This window comes from Salmo salar, chromosome 11, assembly GCF_965601325.2.
Source record: "Salmo salar chromosome 11, fSalSal1, whole genome shotgun sequence".
NCBI lineage: Eukaryota > Metazoa > Chordata > Actinopteri > Salmoniformes > Salmonidae > Salmo > Salmo salar.
This window is the reverse complement of record NC_138301.1, coordinates 82,509,890-82,536,342: the sequence shown is the minus strand read 5'-3', so window position 1 is coordinate 82,536,342 and position 26,453 is coordinate 82,509,890. Positions and strand designations below refer to the sequence as shown.

Genomic DNA, 26,453 nt, shown 5'->3' with positions numbered 1-26,453 from the left:
TGGCCCCATGCTTACTGCCAGTACATGATTATTCCAGCACCGATCGTGGTGTCGTCGCTCACAGCTTGTGTCCCAAATGGCTCCCTTTCCCCTGTAACACCTATAGTGCGCTACTTTCGACCAGAGCTCTAAGGGCTCTCTGGTCAAAGTAGTGCGCTATATTGGGAACTGGGTGCTATTTGGGACACACACCGAGATCAATCCACATGCAAAGCCTTTTATCTATGTAGAGTTCTGTGCGGATGAAGAGACACAACCGCAGGAGACAGTCCACCCAGTATACAGTAGTTACGAAAGAATGAAATTAAATGATTTCACCGTTTTTAAAAGGAAATGCCAACAATTGCTTAAAGATTTAATTGCTAAAACATTGTGAAATATTCCACTATTTCTATCAGGTCCATATTGAGTAGACATCAATAGAAAAATAGGATCTATATTACTTCGTTTTTTATTTGATGACGGTTATTTTTCATTCCTTAAAAGTCAATAGTCTGATCTCTGCTCAGGCAGTAGCAGACAAACATCCAGACAATGTTCTCCCTGCTCCCTATACTGTAGGCCTACTGTCTTTAGTCATTCTATTTAGCTAGGCTAGCCTGCCTAAGTATGCTGCAGAGCTGTCTGCCGAAATCATTTGACTAGTTCTTCAAAGTAGATCAGGCATACTTTCCACAAACTGTCTCCGTCACTCTCTTCATGGTGTTGTGTACTTTCCTCTCTCATGCGGTCTGTGTGTATCCAACGTAATATTGCAGGCGTAAAAGTGTATCCTAGTGATGGGTTGTTCGGTCGCGAATGGCTCTTTTTGAACGGATCTTTTTGGTGAGGATCTTTTTGGTGAACGTCGGGAACCGAATCTCTTCGGTGAAAGAGCCGTTCATTTGGCTCCCTGATTTCCATACTTACTACTGCTTTTTGAGCTCAAAACAGTGCTTTTCTTCAGATAAGTTACAAAAGAATTCTCTAAAGAGGGTGAATCCTCACTGCAGAAACAATAAATAGTAGGGAGAGCGCATCTCCGATTTTGTCAGTGCCTAAAAACAGGCCATCTAATTATTTGGCCAGGTAAAAAGAAGTTAACTCGCATTTCATGATCTGACATAATGGTAGCCTACCTTTTGGGCTTTACATTGGAGATTTGCATTTTTTTGATTGTTCTAGATTGTATTTTTTTTTTTACAAAGAGCCATTTGGGAGCCAAATGAGCCGTCTCTTTTATGTGAATGGTGCCAAATGAGCTGGCTCACCGAAAATACTCGGAATGTACATCACTAGTGTAAAAAAACAGGCACAATGGATTATGGTCATTGTAGGTAATTACCATGTTTCTGCACTGAACTAGGCTGAATATTTGCCTAATGAAAACTATAACTCCCTTCAGACCAGTGTCCCACTCTCTCGTGAATGATTCGATTTCTCGAATCATTCACGAGAGAGTTTTCAGCGCATTCGGCTCAGAAAAAAACATAACTAAATGGAATTTAAGTAATTGAACCGAAGTTGGTCAATTAGTTGTTTAATAACCCCCCCCCCCCCCAAAAAAAAAATATATATGTTGGTTAATCGCTCAACACTTATGACAGGTCAGTCAGAATGGGACTTTATCTGATACAGTAGTACACAGAACGGTTATCACTTTCATCATCACATAAGCACAGGCACCTTTACACACACACACACACACACACACACACACACACACACACACACACACACACACACACACACACACACACACACACACACACACACACACACACACACACACACACACACACACGCACACACACACGTACACACACACAAATGCATGCATGCAAGAACACATGCACAGGAACACATGCACACACACACAGACACTGAACGCATTTTGCAGCCACTCACAGGAAACTCATACTCTTTGGGACTGACCTGAGCAGGGTAAACAACTAGGTTGTCACCAGAAAACAGCAAATGGAGGGGAGAAAGATGGAGAGAGAGAGAGAGAGAGATAAAGAGAATGGATCGCTGAAGGCCTTTCCTTCAGGCTGTTTTGTGGCAGCTAGAGTAACAGTGCTGTGACGTTGGCGACACAATGGCCATCCATCACAGGGACATGGCATCTCACAGGGATATAATCAAATAAATAAATCATCCTGTAGTGCTCCTGGCTCTGGTTGGGCCGGTGAGGTCCCTTGTTCTGCAGGACAGGGCGAACGTGCAGTAGCTCTTGTCAGACCTGGGTTTAAATACTATTTGATATCATTTCAAATTCTTTAGCTGGGCTTGATTGAGCTAGAGTAGTTGCCAAAGTGCAAACCCCGCCCATCTGGCACTCCAGGCAGGCTAAAGCAAACACTATTTTTGGGTGAAAGATTTGAAATAGTATCTGAACCCAGGTCTGACTCCTGTGTGTGACATCACAGGGAGTGGAACGACACCATCACATGGTGATGGATAGAGCAGAAAGGCAATCTCACCTAGGTCCCCAGGCACTGACAGCTCTCTCTCTCTTTCACTGCTACACCGAGCCCGGATATACCGACATTTCGCCCCCTATCACTGCTTGACATAGCCCCCAGGCACTTAGATCTTTAACTATCAAGCTCCTTCTCCCTCCCTCTCTCTCTCGCACTCTCTTTTCTATTGTCTCTATATTTACACTCTTCGGGAAAAAAGGTGCTATCTACAACCTAAAAGGGTCCTTCGTCTGTCCCCATAGGAGAACCCTTTGAAGAACCCTATTTGGTTCCAGGTTGAACCCTTTTGGGTTGCATGTAGAACCTTCTGTGGAAAGAGTTCTACCTGGAACCAAAAATGGATTCTACCTGGAATCGAAAAGGGTTATCCTATGGGGACAGCCGAATATTCATTTGGTACCCTTTTTTTCTAAGTGTAAACATTACATCATTGCTATATCTTCCTCTTTATCACTGCTGTCCTTTCTCTTTCTCGCCTTCTGTTATTTCTCTCTGTCTCAGTAGACAATCCTCCTACTCTCTCCTATAGTCCTTCTTTCTGACCCCAGCTCAGTATATAAAACCTAAAAGGTAATAAAACCTGTCTTCTCTCTCTATGTTCCCTTCACACTAGGATCAGGCTGTTCCCTCTTTTATGTGTCCACGTTCATTCACTGATTCGATAATCCTCAAATCATCATTCCATTCCACAATGACTGACTGATGGTGTTTGGGTTATTTCAATTTTATAGTCTAGTTGTGATTTCCATTAGATTTCCCCTAGTCTAGCTCTGGTTGGCTGGAGCCATATTCAGGCCAAGAGGGGATTAGATTAGACCTGATGTGCATATTTCTCCCAGAGGTCCAGACCAAAAGGTAATCTAAAGATAGGAACGATTAGAGGAAATTAATAAAGAAATAAAGGTCCAGATTATTACTATAGTCTGGTACTCCCACTGAAGTATTATGTAAGGGGCTGATGGTAGTGGTGCTTGTTTGCTCATGTGATGTTGTGTTTGTCTCACTGCTGCAGATGCTGAGGTGTCATAGTCACAGCCATACACCTGAGGGCATGAACAAATAATACATATACACAGGAGCACACACACGCAGGGAACACACAGGAATGTGCACGTTGTACGCAAACCTCTCTACTTGATATACGAAATGTTTTATATAACCAATGTGCTAAAACACACAAATGATCCAGTTTTCACATCAAAAACATTCAAAGTGTGACTGTGAAAAAAGGAACAGAGTTGTCACAGAAACTGTGAGAGATGAAGATGGTCATGTGAGGGTGAAAGTAAAAGGAAAAGAAGGAGCAGAAATCTAATCTGGATTCTATGACTCCATCCTATAATTGCATTTCACAACCACTTTATTGCCAGAGAGAGAGAGAGAGAGAGAGAGAGAGAGAGAGAGAGAGAGAGAGAGAGAGAGAGAGAGAGAGAGAGAGAGAGAGAGAGAGAGAGAGAGAGAGAGAGAGAGAGAGAGAGAGAGCGCAAGAGAAGCATAGAGAGAGAGAGATATAGAGGGCAAGAGAAGCATAGAGGGCAAGAGAAACAGAGAGAGAGAGAGATATATAATGGGGTGCAAGAGAAGCATAGAGAGAGAGATATATAGAGGGCAAGAGAAGCATAGAGAGAGAGAGATATAGAGGGCAAGAGAAGCATAGAGAGAGAGAGATATAGAGGGCAAGAGAAGCATAGAGAGAGAGAGAGATATAGAGGGCAAGAGAAGCATAGAGAGAGAGAGATATAGAGGGCAAGAGAAGCATAGAGAGAGAGAGATATAGAGGGCAAGAGAAGCATAGAGAGAGAGAGATATAGAGGGCAAGAGAAGCATAGAGAGAGAGAGATATAGAGGGCAAGAGAAGCATAGAGAGAGAGAGATATAGAGGGCAAGAGAAGCATAGAGAGAGAGAGAGAATAGTTGGGGATGGGACCAGATAGCAAAAATAAAGATGTTGAGAGAAAATGAGACCTTTTAAATGTATAGATTTGTTACCCATTAGCATACAAAACAAGTTCAGTGATATAAATAAACTCATTAAAATAAAATATCGAATTCACCTTTGCCTCGTCAAAACAAAGTGTTAAGTTAGAGAGAGAGATATAGAGGGCAAGAGAAGCATAGAGAGAGAGATATATAGAGGGCAAGAGAAGCATAGAGAGAGAGAGATATAGAGGGCAAGAGAAGCATAGAGAGAGAGAGATATAGAGGGCAAGAGAAGCATAGAGAGAGAGAGATATAGAGGGCAAGAGAAGCATAGAGAGAGAGAGATATAGAGGGCAAGAGAAGCATAGAGAGAGAGAGATATAGAGGGCAAGAGAAGCATAGAGAGAGAGAGATGAGAAGGTAAGTAGAGGGCAAGAGAAGCATAGAGAGAGAGAGAATAGTTGGGGATGGGACCAGATAGCAAAAATAAAGATGTTGAGAGAAAATGAGACCTTTTAAATGTATAGATTTTTTACCCATTAGCATACAAAACAAGTTCAGTGATATAAATAAACTCATTAAAATAAAATATCGAATTCACCTTTGCCTCGTCAAAACAAAGTGTTAAGTCAATTTAACAAAATATTGCCTTTCAAATTAAGGAACATTAATGTCAGTGTGTTTGAGCTGTTTGCTCGTTAGCTGACATTAAGATCTAACCACAGAATCGAGGTTGTTCCACATCTGTTTCAAAATAACAGCCCATTAGTCCAACTACCTGGCTGTCATCGGGGAGGGAGGCACAGCCGAGCGTTCAGATATGTCAACTTCACATTAACACCTCAATCAAGCCTTATTAACGATATGCTCAGCTCACACAGCTTGGAACAAATAGAAGCAGGAGCAACAGCACAATCCTACACAACTTGAATAACAATGAAATCTCTCTCTCCATCCCTCAGACACAAACACAGACACAAACATAAGCACAGAATAACTAAGACCATTACAGTACCTTTATTCTCTCAAGATGGCAGACAGATGGAGGAACCAACATAGACACACACAGCAATAAAATACACACATTCCATTCTCCTTTTGTGAATGAAGGCTACAGGGGCATGTTTTGTAAATAATGTTATAATGTGCAAGTACAACGTGCTTTCTTTATTACAGCACGCGAGACAATATAAATCATACAGATGTGCCCTTGAATGCTGACTCTATGAGAAGTATATGTTGTGTCTATGAGAGGTATTTCTATGTCCGTTATTCCTTCACAGCATGTGGGAAGTTGACGGGCATCAGCGATCCTGTCACCATCAAGACGTCTGGATCCAGGTTCGGATCTTGGATGACTGACCCTGCAGCACCGGAGGGAGATACACGGGTAAGACGCAGACAATCAATCAAATTTATTTAGACAGCCGGTAGGGTAGGAAAGACATTTCAATTGATGGTATCTACCAGTAAATGCTAACTAAGGCAACAATGGATATGCAACCAGGTATTGAAAAAGTTTAGTCCATAGTGTTGATTAGTAGGCTATTTGTGATGCGCAATTGTCCTGATGCACTGTTTGCCTCAGGGGCGTAGACATGGATGGGCCTGGGTGGATAGAGGCCCACCCACTGGGGAGCCAGGCCTTTACACCCCCACCCAATCAAATTGATGTGGTTTAAGCATTGTTGTGGACTTAGACCATCAACATTTTTTGAAAATCTGAAAAATCTATAGAAAGACAAACAAAAAAAAAACCATAGGAAATCATAGGATCTTTCACACAGGGTGCCTTTCCATTGCTGGGTGGGCCGTTTGGGAATTTTCTGGCAAAATTAGAGTATACCCACTTCTCCAGGCACCACTACACCACTGCATAGGGCCGATGGAAAGACAACAGTCACACACAGCGTGATGTTAAAGGATAAGCAGTCCATAAACCTCAACATAATAAGCCAGTAGGTCCCAATCATAAGAGTACAAAAACACAACCATTAACTATTTCCCAATCTAAATGTACAACTATTACTTACCATTGCAAAAAACACATTTCACTTTTAGCTCACAAAGTAACCAGTGAACTAAAGTTTAAAGTGGACGGCCTCCTGAGTAGCGCAGCGGTCTAAGGCAATGCATCGCAGTGCTAGAGGCGCCACCACAGATCCGGGTTCAATCCCAGGTTATGTCGCAGCCGGCCGCGACCGGGAGACCCATGAAGCATCGCACAATTGGCTGAGCGTCGTCTGGTTTAGGGGAGGGTTTGGCCGGCCGGGATGTCCTTGTCCCATCATGTTCTAACGGCTCCTGTGGCGGGCCTGGCGCCTGCACGCTGACACGGTTGCCAGTTGGATGGTGTTTCCTCCGACATGTTGGTCCGGCTGGCTTCTGGGTTAAGCGAGCAGTGAGTCAAGAAACAGTGTGGCTTGGCAGGGTCGTGTTTCTGAGGACGCTTGTCTCTCAACCTTTGCCTCTCCCGAGTCCGTACGGGAGTTGTAGCGATGAGATAAGACTAACTAGCAATTAAACTATTATATATATATATATATATATATATATATATATATATATATATATATATATATATAATAATATATATAATAGTTTAAAGTGGAACTGACAGTGTTTTAACAACTATGCAGATATGAAACAAACAGACAATCATCAGTCACAAATATCAAATTCCCAGTTTATGCTACAAAACCAACTTTATAAGAAGCTTTAAAAATAGGTTATATTTGACTCAAAGTTCCATGACGTACACTAAGGCATTGTTGGCAGAATAGATGGATGCAGTTCAATGCATGACAAATATAATTCACCAATAAATGTCTTGGTAATCTCAAAAATGTTGCTATCAGGTTGTAAATCACAGCTGGCTTGGTACATACTGCTTCTATTCAGGATGCACTGTTTCAGTTTCAATGACTCAATATTCTGGACAAAAATTGACAAATGTAACTAAGGCTAATACAATCAATGATCACAAGTCAGTCAAAACGTGGCTAATAGGCTAGCATATAAACTCAGCAAAAAAAGAAACGCCCCTTTTTCAGGACCCTGTCATTCAAAGATAATTCGGAAAAATCCAAATAACTTCACAGACTTTCATTCTAAAGGGTTTAAACACTGTTTCCCATGCTTGTTCAATGAACCATAAACAATTAATGAACATGCACCTGTGGAACGGTCGTTAAGACACTAACAGCTTATAGACGGTAGGAAATTAAGGTCACAGTTATGAAAACTTAGGACACTAAAGGTGTCTGAAAAACATCAAAAGAAAGATGCCCAAGGTCCTTGCTCATCTGCATGAACGTGCCTTAGGCATGCTTCAAGGAGGCATGAGGACTGCATATGTGGCCAGGGAAATAAATTGCAATGTCCGTACTGTGAGATGCCTAAGACAGCGCTACAGGGAGACAGGACGGACAGCTGATCGTCCTCGCAGTGGCAGACCAAGTGTAACAACACCTGCACAGGATCGATACATCCAAATATCACACCTGCGGGACCGGTACAGGATGGCAACAACAACTGCCCAAGTTACACCAGGAACGCACAATCCCTCCATCAGTGATCAGACTGTCCGCAATAGGCTGAGAGAGAATTGACTGAGGGCTTGTAAGCCTGTTGTAAGGCAGGTCCTCACCAGACATCACCGGCAACAACGTCGCCTATGGGCACAAACCCACCGTCGCTGGACCAGACAGGACTGGCAAAAAGTGCTCTTCACTGACGAGTCACGTATTGTCTCACCAGGGGTGATGGTGATGGTCAGAATGAGTGTTACATCGAGGCCTGTACTCTGGAGCGGGATCGATTTGGAGGTCGAGGGTCCGTCATGGTCTGGGGCGGTGTGTCACAGCATCATCAGACTGAGCTTGTTGCCATTGCATGCAATCTCAACACTGTGCGTTACAGGGAAGACATCCTTCTCCCTCGTGTGGTACCCTTCCTGCAGGCTCATCCTGACATGACCCTCCAGCATGACAATGCCACGAGCCATACTGCTCGTTCTGTGCCTGATTTCCTGCAAGACAGGAATGTCAGTGTTCTGCCATGGCCAGCGAAGAGCCCGGATCTCAATTCCATTGAGCACGTCTGGGACCTGTTGGAATGGAGGGTGAGGGCTAGGGCCATTCCCCCCAGAAATGTCTGGGAACTTGCAGGTGCCTTGGTGGAAGAGCAGCAAGAACTGGCAAATCTGGTGCAGTCCATGAGGAGGAGATGCACTGCAGTACTTAATGCAGCTGGTGGCCACACCAGATACTGACTGTTACTCTTGATTTTGACCCCCCTTTGTTCAGGGGCGCATTATTCAATTTCTGTTAGTCACTTGTCTGTGGAACTTGTTCAGTTTATCTCTCAGTTGTTGAATCTTGTTATGTTCATGCAAATATTTACACATGTTGAGTTTGCTGAAAATAAACACAGTTGACAGTGAGAGGATGTTTCTGTTTTTGCTGAGTTTATGTTTATGTAGCAAGCTAAAACACGTTAGTTACTGTAGATAGCTAGCTAGCTGCTAGGAGGAATTCATGCCATTGGAGGAGTGGGTGAGTGACTGACTTTTTCCCCTCATATCGTTTTTTGGTGGCTATACACAGCTAGAGATGCAGGTGTCATTTGGATAGCTGGCAAGAACTTGAACGACTGTTATCCAGTTAGCATATCTCTTGCGTTTGCAAATTCACTCTGGCTATCTACTCTGATTTCAGAGCACTCTTGTCTGAGTGTGCCAGAGCGCAGAATAACTGATTAATTTTCAAACGCGCAACATCCACTGTGTATGACCGGTGTCAATAAACTAAGGCAAAAAAGAGTTATTTTTAGTCAAGAACGCTCCAGATAACATGTAAACAGCCTAACCAGCTCTGCTACGATGAGTAAAATAGTCAGAGTGAGGTGTCTGAAAGTAGCTAGCTAGCAAGCTAGACAACTTTAGCCAGTTAGCTTGGGTGCTTGGTTGGGGACAAGAATGCATCGACAGGCAAGCTGCAGAAGGACAAGGAGGCTACAATTTCCCATTGTTTATCATTGGAATTTTGACGGTCAGCTAGCTGAAAAAGTTTGAGAGGGTTTATCTAATGTTCCTTCGTTAGATTTCGCTCATCTTGCTCTGGCTAGCATTAGTTGTTGATCTTTTTGTTGTTGATGATGTGCATATCAGAGAGAGAGAGAGAGACTACCTTTTCATGGTTGTTTGATCAATAGGACTGTAAAATTCCCAATTGTTAGAGGACTCCTGTGGTGTTTATATACAGTATTTGCAGAAATCCATTCACGTGTATTTTGTGGCTTTTAGTGAATGCGTTCTAATGATCTAAAGTTGCACTGTTGTAACTGCCTGTAAACACACAGTCCAGTTCAAAGTGAATGATGGCAGGCCCATGTCACAAATGGCTTTTTTGTATAAAGGCCTACTGTAGCTCTGATTGGCTATTGCGCACCTGCCTGTGTATACTCTGGTCCTGGACAAGACAGATGGTTTTATTTGGTTTTATTTACTGCAGTGTCTATTAATTGTCCAAACGCACGGCCGCTTTCCCACTCTATGTTGCTATAGAATTTTCACAAATGCCTTAGTATACATCATTGCTAAAAAATCTATGAATTTATGAAAATGTGAAAATTACCATATTTAAGTGGTCGCTTGTCAGAAAATGTTTTTAAAGTGTCATATTCTTCCTGGGAGTGTACTGTATATGAACCGCTTTTAATAAGATTTCATGTTGCTAAACTGCTTTCAGTTTCACTTACATTTACATTTACATTTTAGTCATTTAGCAGACGCTCTTATCCAGAGCGACTTACAGTAGTGAATGCATACATTTCATACAATTTCATACATTTTTTTTTTTTTTTTTTTTTTTTTTCCTGTGCTGGCCCCCCGTGGGAATCGAACCCACAACCCTGGTGTTGCAAACACCATGCTCTACCAACTGAGCTACAGGGAAGGCAACAATGTTTCAGACATAAGTTATTTTCAAAGAGATGGCTAACAACAGCAAACATTCTGCAATAAAACACAGTTCCACTCACCAGATGATGATTTGAAACTTAACTTCTTGTTGAAAGTTATTGACCTGCTGCATCCTCCTGCAAACTAACCAACAACAAAAGCTAGCTAGCTTGACCATGGAAAAACTACTGCTCGCTATTACGCAGTGATCTGTTGACTTTCAAAAAGGCAGAAATTTCCTTAAGTTTTTGAAAAACAGTCCCACCCATTAAGTCAAAATGTGATTGGTTTATTCCACTTTCACTCCAAAATGTTTCCCTAATACACTTGAATGGCACATGCCTTTATCTAGCTTCTGATGGACTAGCCAATGGTTGACTTAGCTAGCTAGATTTATCTCCCCAGAAACCAGCAGTGTTAACCCTTTCCTTTACAGCAAAAACTGAAGAGATTAAATCAGAGCATTATTGAAAATAATATTATAATTATTGATTATTATTATAATCATTAATTTATAAATCCTTAGCCCTTCTCTGAATGCGCAGAAGGCCCATTGTTCCCCACTGTGTTTGGGTTAGTAATAATAGGCTCTATTTCCCCTCAGCATGCATTTGTTCACTATTCTGAATGTCTAAAGAATCCATATGTTGTTCTGAAATATGAACACAGAAATACTGGACATTTTTAACTCTTATTATGTGTTGATTTGACAAAATAACAATCATGGTCTTGAATTGGACTCGCATTTTCCTGGTCTCGGTCTTGACTCGGTCTGGCTTTAGGTGGTCTCGACACAATACTGGCTGAGACACACACACACACACAAACACACACACACACACACACGCACAAACATACAGTATATATACACACACACACACACACACACACACACACACACACACACACACACACACACACACACACACACACACACACACACACACCACACACACACACACACACACACACACACGCTTCAGCCATCCATCAACATGGAAAGCCCAGCTCCATTAAGGTAATGATTTCATGACCTTGGTACTGTGTTTCACTCCTGTTGCTACTGGAAGATCAGACTAAGTGCTTGACAACATCGCATTACCCTCACTCAGATCATGCACACACACACGTTTGTTTTACTATCCTTGTGGGGACCAAACAATTGATTCCTATTCAAAAGCCTATTTTCCCTAAACCTAACACGAGACAAAAACCGTCTGTGCGCGTGCACCATCGTGCATGAATTTATTTTGTCCCCCCACACCAAGCGCGATCACAACACGCAGGTTAAAATATCAAAACAAACTTTGAACCAATTACATTAATTTGGGGACAGGTCGAAAAGCATTAAACATTTATGGCAATTTAGCTAGCTAGCTTGCACTTGCTAGCTAATTTGTCCTATTTAGCTAGATTGCTGTTGCTAGCTAATTTGTCCTGGGATATAAACATTGAGTTGTTATTTTACCTGAAATGCACAAGGTCCTCTACTCCACACATAAAACAATCAACCGAATAATTTCTAGTCATCTCTCCTCCTTCTAGGCTTTTTCCTTCTCTGGACTTTATGTTGCGATTGGCAACTTTCATAAATTAGGTGCATTACTGCCACCGACCTCGTTCGTCTTTCAGTCACCCACATGGGTATAACCAATGAGGAGATGGCACGTGGGTACCTGCTTCTATAAACCAATGAGGAGATGGGAGAGGCAGGACTTGCAGCACAATCTGCGTCACAAATAGAACTGACTTTCTATTTTAGCGCTTGGTAATGCAGACGCTCGTTAGCGCGCACAATAGCTGAATAATATAGATTTCTACATTTATTTTGCAACGGTCGCGCATGCGACGCGAGCGGTGAAGTCAGCCTGTAACCCTTATCATAATCCTAATCCTGATTCTTAACCTAACCTTAACCCCTAACCATAACTATAACCCTAACTCCCAAGCCAAAAATTGCCTTTTTCCTTTTGGGGACAGGCAAAATGTCCTCACTTCTCCAGATTTTCCTTGTTTTACTATCCTTTTGAGGACTTCTGACACACCCACACACCTGTCTGTCTGTCTGTCTGTCTGTCTGTCTGTCTGTCTGTCTGTCTGTCTGTCTGCTAAGCTCTCCTGGGCTGGTCATCTGTTGAAAAAAAAAAAAAGGCGAGACATTCGTTACTGAAACACATTCAAATGCAAATGCAGAGGATACATCTGTGTGGTTTTCACCTGCGCCAGACGGCTAGGTCACTAATGAAGGGAGGGTGTCAGCGAAGATGTTTATACAGTATGTCAGCCAAGATGTTTTCTTTAAAACATACACATGATTCTTTCATAGTCTTATTCATGTGTACATCAATGCAATGTGATTTGCACGTTACATTATTAAGTCATATGTGAGTATCCTTGCTATTGTTCATTACCCTTGGTTTCTCTGTGTAACGTTTAGGGTTGGGGAGTAACAGATTACATGTAATCCGTCACATGTAACTGATTACAAACATTCTAAAAGGTAATCCATTATGTTACCAGCAAAAATATTGTAATCAGATTACAGATACTTTTGAAAAACTATATGATTGCTTCTAGGATTACTTTTAAATGAAATAGAAACGATGTTTGCTAAAACCAAATATTTTGACACCTTTTTTGTTTTCTCAATGACATTCAAATAAGCATTGAAAAAAATGGCTGAGTTTAAATTTGTTCCACCTGAGCGAGTCTGACCACAAATCAGAGACAACTATGATGACAAACCAAATGTGTTTTGATGGATCACAGGAAAAGAGCAGGAATAGGCTTTTGTAGGCTACAGTCCAAGCTACAGTATGTTTTCAAATGATGTGACCGCTGTCAGCATTCAAAGATTATACATCCAACTTGAATAAATGCTTGGAGGTATGGACTAGAGCAGTGGTGTAGCGTACTGGCGATACGGATGACTTACTATTGATATTTACATGAATCACACTGCTTCTCTCTCATCAGCGATTTACAGATTTTGGTTGTTGTGGATGGTTGTTCACAAATGTATATGTGTATTAAATGTACGAAGTTTAAACTGCGACCAGTGGACCGCCAGTGAGAAATGTGATCTTGCAGATCCCAGCCTGTGGAATAAAAGTTCCCTTCTAAACTCCTCTGTGATATTGTGGTCCAGAGCAATGAATGCAGGAGCTATGGATGCAAGGACTCACTACATTTACAAGCGTATTTTTGGGGTTCTGATGGAGTACATCAGTTGAACTAAGCTAATGGGGCATTTAAGTTATATTCTTCAGGAATCAATGGGTACATATCATTAATTGTTAAGTGAAAAAATGTATGTAGCAACTGCAGATTGCCACTTTAAGGGGAAAGTAATCTGATTACGTTACTGAGTTTGGGTAATCCAAAAGTTACATTACTGATTACAATTTTGAACAGTTAACTGTAACGGATTACAGAAAGTAACCTACCCAACCCTGGTAACATCGGACCATGCACTATAAAACCAGATAAGTTTTGGCTTCTCAAACATTTTGAGGATACCAAATATCTTGTGGTGGATGAATCATAATTAGCTCGGTAATATAGATAATTAAAATGTCTTATCTGCATAATATGCTTATATAATTTAACTGTTGAACTTATTAGAATGTATCCCTGTTGGCAGTTGCACTTCAGCCCTCAAATGGGCCTCAGTCACCTGGGGTCCAGAGAGGGTAGGAGTTAGGCTTGTCTTATCACTTGTCTATCACATGTCCCTGGTGATATGCAGAATATCAGAAAGGTAAGAGGACAGGAGGGAACATTGTCTTCATGTGTGAATGTCTTTACCTATTCTAAACCATGTGAAGGGATGGCTTGATTCATGGGGAACAATTACTTGTCTCCACAATGTCTGTGCGCCAGTCACTTCCGCCTTTGGCCTTGGGGGAGATAAGGTCTGAGACAAGATGTGTGGGGTAGTGTCTGGAACCATTGTACGTCATCTCTGATGTTGCACCTATCCTGGGATAGTGTATGACCCAGAGACTCACTCACCTCAGGACTTTACAATTGATTTATTCCATAGAATGAGTTGGTGTTTCTGTACTGTGAAGTACCAGGGACGAGATCTTAGGGGCCTAACTCTGTACAATAAAAACAGTCTTCATAACAAATGCTATCTGGCTGAGGGGTACCCCTTTCTCACCTTGTGACCCATTCCATACATCTGTTGTTTGTCATGTAGACTAAGAGGGTGTATCTGCTAGAAAACATATTTTGCATACTTTGTATGTCAGAGCTACTCGCCACAACACTCAAGGGCGTTGAGTCGACCAGCCTCATTATTGTAGAAGCAATTACTCTATGCTCCCTTATTAATAAGGTTTGAATGAAGTAATATCCTGATTGGTGATTGACCTTGTCTCTCCTCATTACTGACTAGAATTTCCATGACAACCAAACAAAAATAAGTTAAGAAACTTAAATAGCTGAAGTGAGCAGTACTACCTTCATATGAGTAAAACAAATGCTGTTTTTTTGAGTAAGGTATACTTAAATGTAACGCCCCCACTAAGCCACACCTCCAATAATTTCCCAGTGTGCCTTGCCTTTTTGATTGAATTGTAGAGATACAACCCATGAATGCATTTGTTAGTGACAGTAACATTTGGTGTTGATTTTTAAAATGTTCATTCCTGTGGCCTTCACTAAGTGAGTTTCTAGGCTAATGTTATCATTATTATTGAATCCTTACATGTATCATAAGGCTCTATACATTGGCCAGAAACTCATAGTCTATAGGCTGTATCAGGCCTGCAAGTAGGGTTGAAAAATTCCACAAACTTTCCAGTAATTTTAGAATGTACTGCTTGTGAGTGGCAAGGTGGTGTGAGAGTGTGTGACACAGTAAGGCAAGATAAAGTATCTAAGTGGGACCGGAAAATATGTGCTAGGTATCGTTTACATCTGTGAGACCACGTGTAATGTGTTCTAATAGTACCAGGAAGACAGATTAGATGTGATTGATCACAACAGAGAGGTCCTCTCTTTCTTTCTCTCTTTCTCTCTTTCTTTCTTTCTTTCTTTCTTTCTTTCTTTCTTTCTTTCTTTCTTTCTTTCTTTCTTTCTTTCTTTCTTTCTTTCTTTCTTTCTTTCTTTCTTTCTTTCTTTCTTTCTTCTCTAAGAGCCATAGGGAGAATGCAGCTGAGATGAGCATTTTATCCGGAATGATCCGCATTATTCCCGAGAGGCTCATTCCCGATCCCGGCCTGACGCCGCCTGCAGCTGCCTGTCATTCCTGACTGTTTGTATTCACAATGTCGTCTTGGTCTGCTCCATCAGGAGGCAGGAACACTGCTTCCCCTTCCGCTCTGAGCTGAGGCTCCGATTTAATGAGGCTTTCTGTGAGCCACACGTTTATATGGCTCCCTTCTACATAATGGTGCACTGAGGAGTTTGATATGAGGGTTTTAAAAGGACTGCAGGGTGTGTTTTATCTTTTTTGTGTTATAAAGTTGCTTCTGACTCTGTGTTAATGTTTCCTCTGTTCTTCCTTCTCATTTGTTCTGTCTGTTAGGTGTGGTACATGGATGGTTACCACAACAACCGCTTTGTGCGGGAGTACAAGTCCATGGCGGACTTCATGACGACGGACAACTTCACGTCTCACCGCCTCCCCCACCCATGGTCCGGTACAGGTCAGGTGGTCTACAATGGCTCCATCTACTTCAACAAGTTCCAGAGCCACGTCATCATCAAGTTCGACTTCAAAACCTCCACCATCAGCAAGTCCCGGCAGCTGGACAATGCCGGCTACAACAACATGTATCACTACGCCTGGGGCGGCCACTCCGACATCGACCTCATGGTGGACGAGGGCGGGCTGTGGGCCGTCTACGCCACCAATCAGAATGCAGGGAACATCGTGATCAGCAAGCTGAATCCCAGCACGCTGCAGATCATCAAGAGCTGGACCACCAACCACCCTAAGAGGAGCGCCGGCGAAGCCTTCATGATCTGTGGTACTCTCTATGTTACCAACGGTTACTCTGGAGGGACCAAGGTGTACTACGCCTACAGCACTAACTCCTCCACGTACGAGTACATAGACATCGCCTTCCAGAACAAGTACTCCCATATCTCCATGCTTGACTACAACCCTCGGGACCGTGCGCTCTACGCCTGGAACAACGGACACCAGGTTCTGTACAACGTCACACTGTTCCACGTCATCAGCTCACAGGAACTGTAACCACAGAGGCAGGACTATATACGACATAATATATACACACAATAGAAAGAGAGAGATCATCCTATATATGAACATATATCTATGAGAGACTTTATGGAATGAGTATCATATATAGTATATCGTAAACCTGTACTACGAGAGATTAGATTAAATGTGACTGGAACTGCAACGTAGATGAATGTGCACTATCTATTGGAATTAAAAAGATAACTGTTTGCTAAAAAGGAAAGGAACATGATACATCTAGAGTTCAAAATGATATATTGGACTGAAAAGAACAGATGCCAAATAAACATCACGCCTTTTTTAATAATGAATAGTAACTATCGTAGAAGATTGTCTTTGTGGCTCTGTGTCTGTCTCTGGATGTACTGTACCTCCTTCCTCCCTCCTGGACTTATTTCAGGGTCAGGGAGGTCCTAGCAATGGACTATGGGATTGGTTATTAACTGTTTGCCAACCAGGACCCCCTGGCCCCTCAGACAGAGAGGGAGAACCTCGCCCCTCGAACAGATAAGGGGAAAACCGAGGAGAACCTGGTCAAACGGTTAGAACTAGGACATTATTTGGAGAACTGTGGGAAGAGCCAGGATATTATGTCCAGAAGACCACTGATTCTATGACCACAGTCTGTCACACACACTTTTATCCATTCAGTAGCAAATAAAGAAGTCTGTAAACAAGTAAACAACAACAACATCAACATCCATGAGAAGACCTGGGCCTGTATTCACCAAGAGTCTCAGAGTAGGAGTGCTGATCTAGGATCGGGTCCCCTCTCTTATGCATTATGTTTGAAGGGCAAATCTGGTCCGAAATCAGCACACACTTTTTGAATACAGTCCCTGACTGTATTCAAGCACTGACTGTTGGGGCGAACTGTTGTATTGTACAAGAAGAAGGCCGGGATTCAATCTGAGCCGTGTAGTAACGCACTTGACATTTAAAGGTAAATTGATTGAGCCAACATCTGCAGCGTTTACATAGACGCAATCTCCGCAAACTTTGCCTTTAAAAGCCGAATTGTCGACTGCACTAAGATGCGCCTATTGGATTGAATCCCGGTTGAAGACTTTCCTGTGTTTGTGACTCCGTGTGAAACAGCCTTGATTTGCATGAGTGTTTTTTTTACCATTCTCGTCTGCTACCTTCTGAATGTCGTTTTGCTGTATTATGCTATACCTATAAAAGAAGGGGATGGGGTAAAGGGTTAGTTTAGGTACCTTTGGGATTTCAGGGGAGGGGAGTAACAAAGCTGTTTGCTTTTTGAATGTTTTTTTCTTCCAATCAGATCATTTTTTGGGGGGGGGGGGGTGTAATGTTCTTGTATCACCCCCTAACTGTTGGCACCGCCTTTGCTTCTCTGTCTGTGTTTAGTTGGAACATGCGTGGGAGAACCCTAGCTCATATCCAGTTTATATATTTCAGAAGATTAGAAAATAATAGAATGTATCACGTAATATATCCAGGAGACCGGGGCTCAGTCCTATGGCTTCAACTTAATCATCATCAGCCTATTGTTTGAAGTATCCCTCTTAGTCGAGGGTAATGATGTTAAATCTATATCTCCCCTCCCACCCACCTAGCAAAGAATAATGCTGTTTAAATGTAAATCCCATCGCAGAGGACAATGGCTTTTCACTCTTTTTGTGCTTTTGCTGAACGTGTGTTGTACCTGAGATGAGATAGTTAATGATTTGTGTCAATAAACAGAGAATCTTTGTTCCGAGCTGATGCCTCACACAGTTTGAATGACAAATTATTGATTGCCATGGAGCCACAAAGGGGCAATTGAAGAGCCACACAGAACCACAGGTTGCAGACCCCAGGTTATGGCTGCTATTTGTGTGCATGTGACTGACTGCAATACCACCTCATGGGTCTTACTCTAAAGTCATGTTTTTTGAGTGTATTCTCCTTCAGATAAAAGTTAAAGATTATTCCCTAAATGTAGATAATTTACAGTATATAATTTCCTGTATGTGGACAAATGTTTCAGAATCAGTGGTGGGGAGTAGTGAAACACATGTAGTTCTACTAGTAATTTAACTACATTTTGCAGGAGCTTGGTGGTAGTTGAACTACATTCAAATCTTGTTCGTGTTTTCAGTAGTTGATTACTTTTCTGCCATGTTAGCGGTGTACTTAACTACTGGAACTACAAAGTACTTTTTTGCAGAAAGAAAAGAAAGTCAGAACTGCCTTATACGCACTTGAAACATTGTTTTTGTGTTTAAAAGACTACATTACCCATTCTGTAAACTTCTGACTCCAGAGTGAACTGTTCTTGCAATTTGTAGTCTGACATTTTTTTTACATTTCGTTGCATTACAAAGTGGGATTGAAATAGATTAGCGATTTTTTTTCATTTGATCTACCCAAAAAAGACAATTCTACACATTTTTACAAATGAATAAAAATTATACAACTAAATATAGGTGTTGCATAAGTATTCACCCCCTTGTTTAGGTAAGCCTAAATAAGTTCAGGAGTAAAATTTGGACACTGTGAAATAATAGGGGTTGACATGATTTTTGAATGACTACCCCTTCCTCTGTCCCCCATGCATACAACATCTTTAAGGTACCTCAGCCAATCATTGCATTTCAAGCACAGATTCAACTACAAAGACCAGTAAGCTTTCGAAAGGCTCATAATGAAGGGCAGTGATTGGTAGATGGGTAACAGTAACAAATCAGACATTGACCATCTGTTTAAGCATGGTCAAGTTAATAAGTATGCTTTCGATTATGTATTAAACCACCCAGACACATCAAAGATACAGTCATCTTTCTGAACCGAGCTGCAGGACAGGAAGGAAACAGCTCAAGGATGTCACCATGATTTTAAAACAGCTACGGAGTTCAATGGGGTTGATGGGATAAAACTGAGGATGGTTCCACAACATTGTAGTGACATTTCAATCATGACCTAAATGACAAATATACAGAATAAAAAAATACTCTAAAAAATGCATCCTGTTTGCATCAAAGCACTAAAACAACTCTGAAAAAAAAACAGGCAGTTCTGACTTTCTTTTCTTTCTGCAAAAAAGTACTTTGTAGTTCCAGTCTAAATACAAAGCCTTATGTTTCAGGCAAATCCAACACAATACATCAGTGACTAACTGCCTCCTTATTTTCAAGGTGGTGGCTGCATCATGGTATGGGTATACTTTATATTGGCAAAGACAGGAGTTTTTCAGGATAAAAATTCATGGGGTGGAGCTAAGCACAGGCAAAATCCAAAAGTGAAACTTGCTTCAATCTGCTTTACTCAGACACTGGGAGACAAATTCACCTTTCAGCAGGATAATAACCTACAACACAAGGCCAAATCTACATTGGAGTTGCTAACCAAGAAGACAGTGAATGTTCCTGAGTGGCCAAGTTACAGTTTCGACTTAAATCTGCTTGAAAATAGTTGTCTACACATGATCCCGAACACCTTGACAGAGCTTGAAGAATTTAGAAAAGAATAATGGGCAAATATTGAATAATCTCGGTCTGCAAAGCTCTTAGAGACTTACCCAAGAATACACACAGCTGTAATCGCTTCCAAAGGTGATTCTAACATATATTTACTCAGGGGGGTGAATAATTATGTAATCCAAGTACATTTGTGTTTTATTTTTAATTCATCTTTTTTTTAATGATTTTTTCTTCCACTTTCACATTACAGAGTATTTTGTGTTGATCATTGACAAAAAAAATTACAATGACCTCCATTTTAATAAAATTAAATGTGAAGAAATCCAAGGGGGGTGAATACATTGATGCCCACTGAAGATATGAAAATTTTTCACAAAGTAGCTTTGATGTACTAAACTACTTTTTCAAAGTAACTTTAGTTAAATTAAGTGAACTATATTTTTCATAAGGGTAGCTTTAGTGTATCTCGACGTCTTCCCGTTTGAAGTAATTGGTAGCTTGGTAAACTATATTTTCAGAGTAGCTTCCCCAGCACGGTTCAGAATGGCGGATTAGACTTCCTGTGCACTATCTGCTTGCCTGTAGGTCACAATCACAACACTGTGGGAGAACACTAGTCCCTTATAATGCTAATCTCCCAAACATCATTACCGTTAAGTGTCATAATTAAGTTATCAGACGTCTAACATCAAACATCACAAAACACAATGTAACCCATTAAAAATAGTATTTATTTTAAGCATCTTTTTTATTTCACAGTGGGCTCCCAGCCATTCCAGATAGCTAAAAAGCCTGCTCCCTTTCATAGTAGCTTACATTTTTTTTATTTATTATTTGTAATAAGAAATTATTTGTTTCCACATTGTTGCAATAATAAATGAGAGTGATTCTTGCTAGGAGATCAAACTTTCACAGGGACTGGTAGGGATTGTTCATGTTTCCTTCCTCAGCATAAGTATTTCTCAACAATCTGTTGAGTCTCCTTAAAATGGGTCAAATCAAATCTCTTGTGGAGATAAAATACTTTGGTGTAAAGTGACTTTGGTGTAAAGTTCTCCAAGTCTACCATTCTCACTCTCTGCCTCTGTAGCTCTCTTTCCCTCTCTCTATCAAACTCCTCTCACTCTCTCCCGATTTTGTTTGATTTCTCTGCCCGTCTCCATATAGCTCCTCTTTCTCTACCTCCTTCTGTATTTTGCCTCCAACCCTTTCTCTCCCCTCTCACTGTTTAACCCTCATTCTCTCTCTCCTCCCTCTTCCTGTCCACTCTTTCCCCTCTCCATCCTTCAGCCATTCTCTCTCTCTCTCAATTCAATTTCAATTTAAGGGGCTTTATTGGCATGGGAAACATATGTTTACATTGCCAAAGCAAGTGAAATAGATAATAAACAAAAGTGAAATATCCAATAAAAAATGTACAGTAAACATTACACTTACAAAAGTTCCAAAATAATAAAGTAATTTCAAATGTTATATTATGTCTATATTACAGTCGTGGCCAAAAGTTTTGAGAATGACACAAATATAAATTTTCACAAAGTCTGCTGCCTCAGTTTGTATGATGGCAATTTGCATATACTCCAGAATGTTATGAAGAGTGATCAGATGAATTGCAAAGTCCCTCTTTGCTATGCAAATGAACTGAATCCCCCAAAAACATTTCCACTGCATTCCAGCCCTGCCACAAAGGACCAGCTGACTTCATGTCAGTGATTCTCTCGTTAACACAGGTGTGAGTGTTGAAGAGGACAAGGCTGGAGATCACTCTGTCATGCTGATTGAGTTCGAATAACAGACTGGAAGCTTCAAAAGGAGGGTGGTGATTGGAATTATTGTTCTTCCTCTGTCAACCATGGTTACCTGCAAGGAAACACATGCCGTCATCATTGTTTTGCACAAAAAAGGGCTTCACAGGCAAGGATATTGCTGCCAGTAAGATTGCACCTAAATCAACCATTTATCGGATCATCAAGAACTTCAAGGAGAGCGGTTCAATTGTTGTGAAGAAGGCTTCAGGGCGCCCAAGAAAGTCCAGCAAACACCAGGACCATCTCCTAAAGTTGATTTAGCTGCGGGATCGGGGCACCACCAGTACAGAACTTGCTCATGAGCGGTAGCAGGCAGGTGTGAGTGCATCTGCACACACAGTGAGGCGAAGACTTTTGGAGGATAGCCTGGTGTCAAGAAGGGCAGCAAAGAAGCCACTTCTCTCCATGAAAAACATCAAGGACAAATCAAATCAAATTTATTTATATAGCCCTTCTTACATCAGCTGATATCTCAAAGTGCTGTACGGAAACCCAGCCTAAAACCCCAAACAGCAAGCAATACAGGTGTAACACGGTGGCTAGGAAAAACTTCCTAGAAAGGCCAAAACCTAGGAAGAAACCTAGAGAGGAACCAGGCTATGAGGGGTGGCCAGTCCTCTTCTGGCTGTGCCGGGTGGAGATTATAAAAGCACATGGCCAAGATGTTCAAATGTTCTAAATGACCAGCATGGTCATATAATAATAATCATAGTAGTTGTCGAGGGTGCAACAAGTCAGTAACACAAGAGTAAGTGTCAGTTGGCTTTTTCATAGCCGATCTTTGAGAGTATCTCTACCGCTCCTGCTGTCTCTAGAGAGTTGAAAACAGCAGGTCTGGGACAGATAGAACGTCCGGTGAATAGGTCAGGGTTCCAGCAGGTCTGGGACAGCAGGTCTGGGACAGGTAGCACGTCCGGTGAACAGGTCAGGGTTCCATAGCTGCAGGCAGAACAGTTGGAACTGGAGCAGCAGCACGGCCAGGTGAACTGGAGACAGCAAGGTGTCATCAAGCCAGGTAGTCCTGAGGCATGGTCCTAGGGCTCAGGTCCTCCGAGAGAGAGAAAGAAAGAGAGAAAGAGAGAATTAGAGAGAGCATATTTAAATTCACACAGGATACCGGAAAAGACAAGAGAAATACTCCAGATGTGACAGACTGACCCTAGCCCCCGACACATAAACTACTGCAGCATAAATACTGGAGGTTGAGACAGGAGGGGTCAGGACAGGGCCAAACAGGTAGGATATAACCCCACCCACTTTGCCAAAGCACAGCCCCCACACCACTGGAGGGATATCTCCAACCACCAACATACCATCCCGGGACAAGGCCGAGTATAGCCCACAAAGATCTCCGCCATGGCACAACCCAAGGGGGGGCGCCAACCCAGACAGGAAGACCACGTCAGTGACTCAACCCACTCAAGTGAGGCACCCTTCCCAGGGACGGCATGGAAGAACACCAGTAAGCCAGTGACTCAGCCCCTGATATTCTGCAAAGGTACAGGGATTGGACTGCTGAGGACTGGGGTAAAGGCATTTTCTCTAATGAATCCCCTTTCCGATTGTTTGGGGCATCCGGAAAAAAGCTTGTCCTGAGAAGACAAGGTGAGCCCTACCATCAGTCCTGTGTCATGCCAACAGTAAAGCATCCTGTGACCATTCATGTGTGGGGTTGCTTCTCAGGCAAGGGAGTGGGCTCACTCACAATTTTGCCTAAGAACACAGCCATGAATAAAGAATGGTACCAACACATCCTCTGAGAGCGACTTCTCCCAACCATCCAGGATGGATGGTTTGGTGACGAACAATGCCTTTTCCAGCTTGATGGAGCACCTTTCCACAAGGCAAAAGTGATAACTAAGTGGCTCGGTGAACAAAACATTGATATTTTGGGTCCATGGCCAGGAAACTCCCCAGACCTTAATGCCATTGAGAACTTGTGGTCAATCCTCAAGAGGCGGGTGGACAAACAAAACCCCACAAATTCTGACAAACTCCAAGCATTGATTATGCAAGAATGGGCTGCCATTAGTCAGGATGTGGCCCAGAAGTTAACTGACAGCATGCCAGGGCGGATTGTAGAGGTCTTGAAAAAGAAGCGTCAACACTGCAAATATTGACTCTGCATCAACTTCATGTAATTGTCAATAAATGCCTTTGACACTTATGAAATGCTTGTAATTATACTTCACTTTTCCATAGTAACATCTGACAAAAATATCTAAAGACACTGAGGCAGCAGACTTTGTGAAAATTTATATTTGTGACATTCTCAAAACTTTTGGCCACGACTGTACTGTAATTGTGTTGTAATTATGTGCAAATAGTTAAAGTACAAAAGGGAAAATATAAATATGGGTTGTATTTACAATGGTGTATGTTCTTCACTGGTTGCCCTTTTCTTGTGGCAACAGGTCACAAATCTTGCTGCTGTGATTGCGCACTGTGCAGCTCAGTTTCCACCTCATTTTGTGGGCAATGTGCACATAGCCTGTCTTCTCTTGAGAGCCTGGTCTACCTTTCTCAATAGCAAGGCTATGCTCACTGAGTCTATACATAGTCATTTCCTTAATTTTGGCTCAGTCAAAGTGGTCAGGTATTCTGCCACTGTGTACTCTCTGTTTAGGGCAAAATAGCATTCTAGTTTGCTCAGTTTTTTTGTCAATTATTTTCCAATGTGTCAAGTAATTATCTTTTTGTTTTCTCATGATTTTGTTGGGTCTAATTGTGTTTCTGTCCTGGGGCTCTGTGGGGTCTATTTGTGTTTGTGAACAGAGCCCTAGGACCAGCTTGCTTAGGGGGCTCTTCTCCAGGTTCATTTCTCTGTAGGTGATGGCTTTGTTATGGAAGGTTTGGGAATCGCTTCCTTTTATGTGGTTGTAGAATTTAACGGCTCTTTCCTGGATTTTGATCATTTGCGGGTATCGGACTAATTCTGCTCTGCATGCATTATTTGGTGTTTTACGTTGTACACAAAGGATATTTTTACAGAATTGCGCATACAGAGTCTCAATTTGGTGTGTGTCCCATTTTGTGAATTCTTGGATAGTTAACAAAATCCAAACCTCAAAACCATAAACTGCAATGGGTTCTATAACTGATTTTAACCGCACACTTGTAGTTTGTGTACATGGATTTTATAATGTATATTTTTTCACCATACCACTTTCCATCAATTTGTATAGCAGGCCCTCATGTCAAATTGAGTCGAAAACCTTTTGGAAATCAACAAAGCATGAGAAGACTTTGTTTGTTTGTCAATTAGGGTATTCAGGGTGAATACATGGTCTGTTGTAAGGTAATTTAGTAAAAAGCCAATTTGACATTTGCTCAGTACATTGTTTTCTCTGACGAAGTGTACGAGTCTGCTGTTAATGACAATGCAGAGGATTTTCCTAAGGTTGCTGTTGACGCATATCCCACGGTAGTTATTGGGGTCAAATTTGTCTCCACTTTTGTGGATGGGGTGATCAGTCCTTGGTTCCAAATATTGGGGAAGATGCCAGAGCTGAGGATGATGTTAAAGAATTTAAATAAAGCCAATTGGAATTTGTGGTCTGTATATTTTATCATTACATTTAGGATACCATCAACCCCACAGACCTTTTGAGTTGGAGGGTTTGTATTTTGTCCTGTAGTTCATTTAATTTATTTGGAGAATCCAGTGTGTTCTGGTAGTCTTTAATAGTTCTATGATTTTGCTGTTTGTTCTTTGTTATAGAGCCAAAAAGATTGGAGAAGTGGTTTATCCATACATCTCTGTTTTGGATAGATAACTCTTCGTGTTGTTGTTTGTTTGGAGTTTTCAAATTTTCCCAGAAGTGGTTATATTCTATGGATTATTCAATTACATTGAGTTGATTTCTGACGTGCTATTCCTTCTTTTTCCGTAGTGTATTTTTGTATTCTTTTAGTGATTCACCATAGTGAAGGCATAAGCTCAGGTTTTCTGGGTCTCTATGTTTTTGCTTGGATAGGTTTCTCAATTTCTTTCTTAGGTTTTTGAATTCTTCATCAAACCATTTGTCATTGTTGTTAATTTTCTTAGGTTGCCTGCTTGATATTTTTAGATTTGATAGGGAAGCTGAGTGGTCAAATATACTGTTTAGGTTTTCCACTGCTGAGTTTACACCTTCACTATTACAGTGGAAAATTTTGTCCAGGAAATTGTCTAGAAGGGATTGAATTTGTTGTTGCCTAATTGTTTTTTTGATAGATTTCCACACTACTTTCCTTCTATCTATAGCATGTCTTAATATTATTCAGTTCCTTTGGCTTTGATGCCTCATGATTGAGCAAAGCTCTGTTCAAGTAGTGTGATTTTGCTGTGATCTGATAGTGTTCACAGTCAGTCCACTGACACCCCTAAGAGACTCTGGGTGAGGTCAGTGATAAAGTAGTCTGCAGTACTACTGCCACGAGATGAGCTATAGGTGTGCCTTTCATAGGAGTCGCCTCGAAGCCTACCATTGACTATGTACATACCCAGTGTCCGACAGAGCCACAGGAGTTGTGACACGTTTTTGTTGGTTATGTTGTCGTAGTTGTGTCTAGGTGGGTATGCTGTCACCTCCAGGTAGCAGGGAATGCTGTCCCCTCCAGGTAGCAGGGAATGCTGTCAACTCCAGGTACTTGTTTGTCCCCCTATGTGCTGGGGGT

At 41.6% G+C, this 26,453-nt stretch overlaps 1 protein-coding gene across 3 annotated transcripts in view; it reads left to right on the top strand.

Annotated features, from left to right (window-relative positions):
- The window catches only part of LOC106562961 (noelin), a 71,547-nt gene extending 53,263 nt beyond the window's left edge, over nucleotides 1–18,284 (top strand). For all 3 annotated transcript variants that reach the window (XM_014128096.3, XM_014128095.3, XM_014128093.3), the window contains exons 5-6: nucleotides 5,666–5,772; nucleotides 15,881–18,284. In XM_014128096.3, the coding sequence (XP_013983571.1) occupies nucleotides 5,666–5,772; nucleotides 15,881–16,555 (782 nt within the window). In that variant the 3' untranslated portion in view covers nucleotides 16,556–18,284. The remainder of the gene's footprint in view (nucleotides 1–5,665; nucleotides 5,773–15,880) is intronic.
- Nucleotides 18,285–26,453: the final 8,169 nt, after the last annotated feature.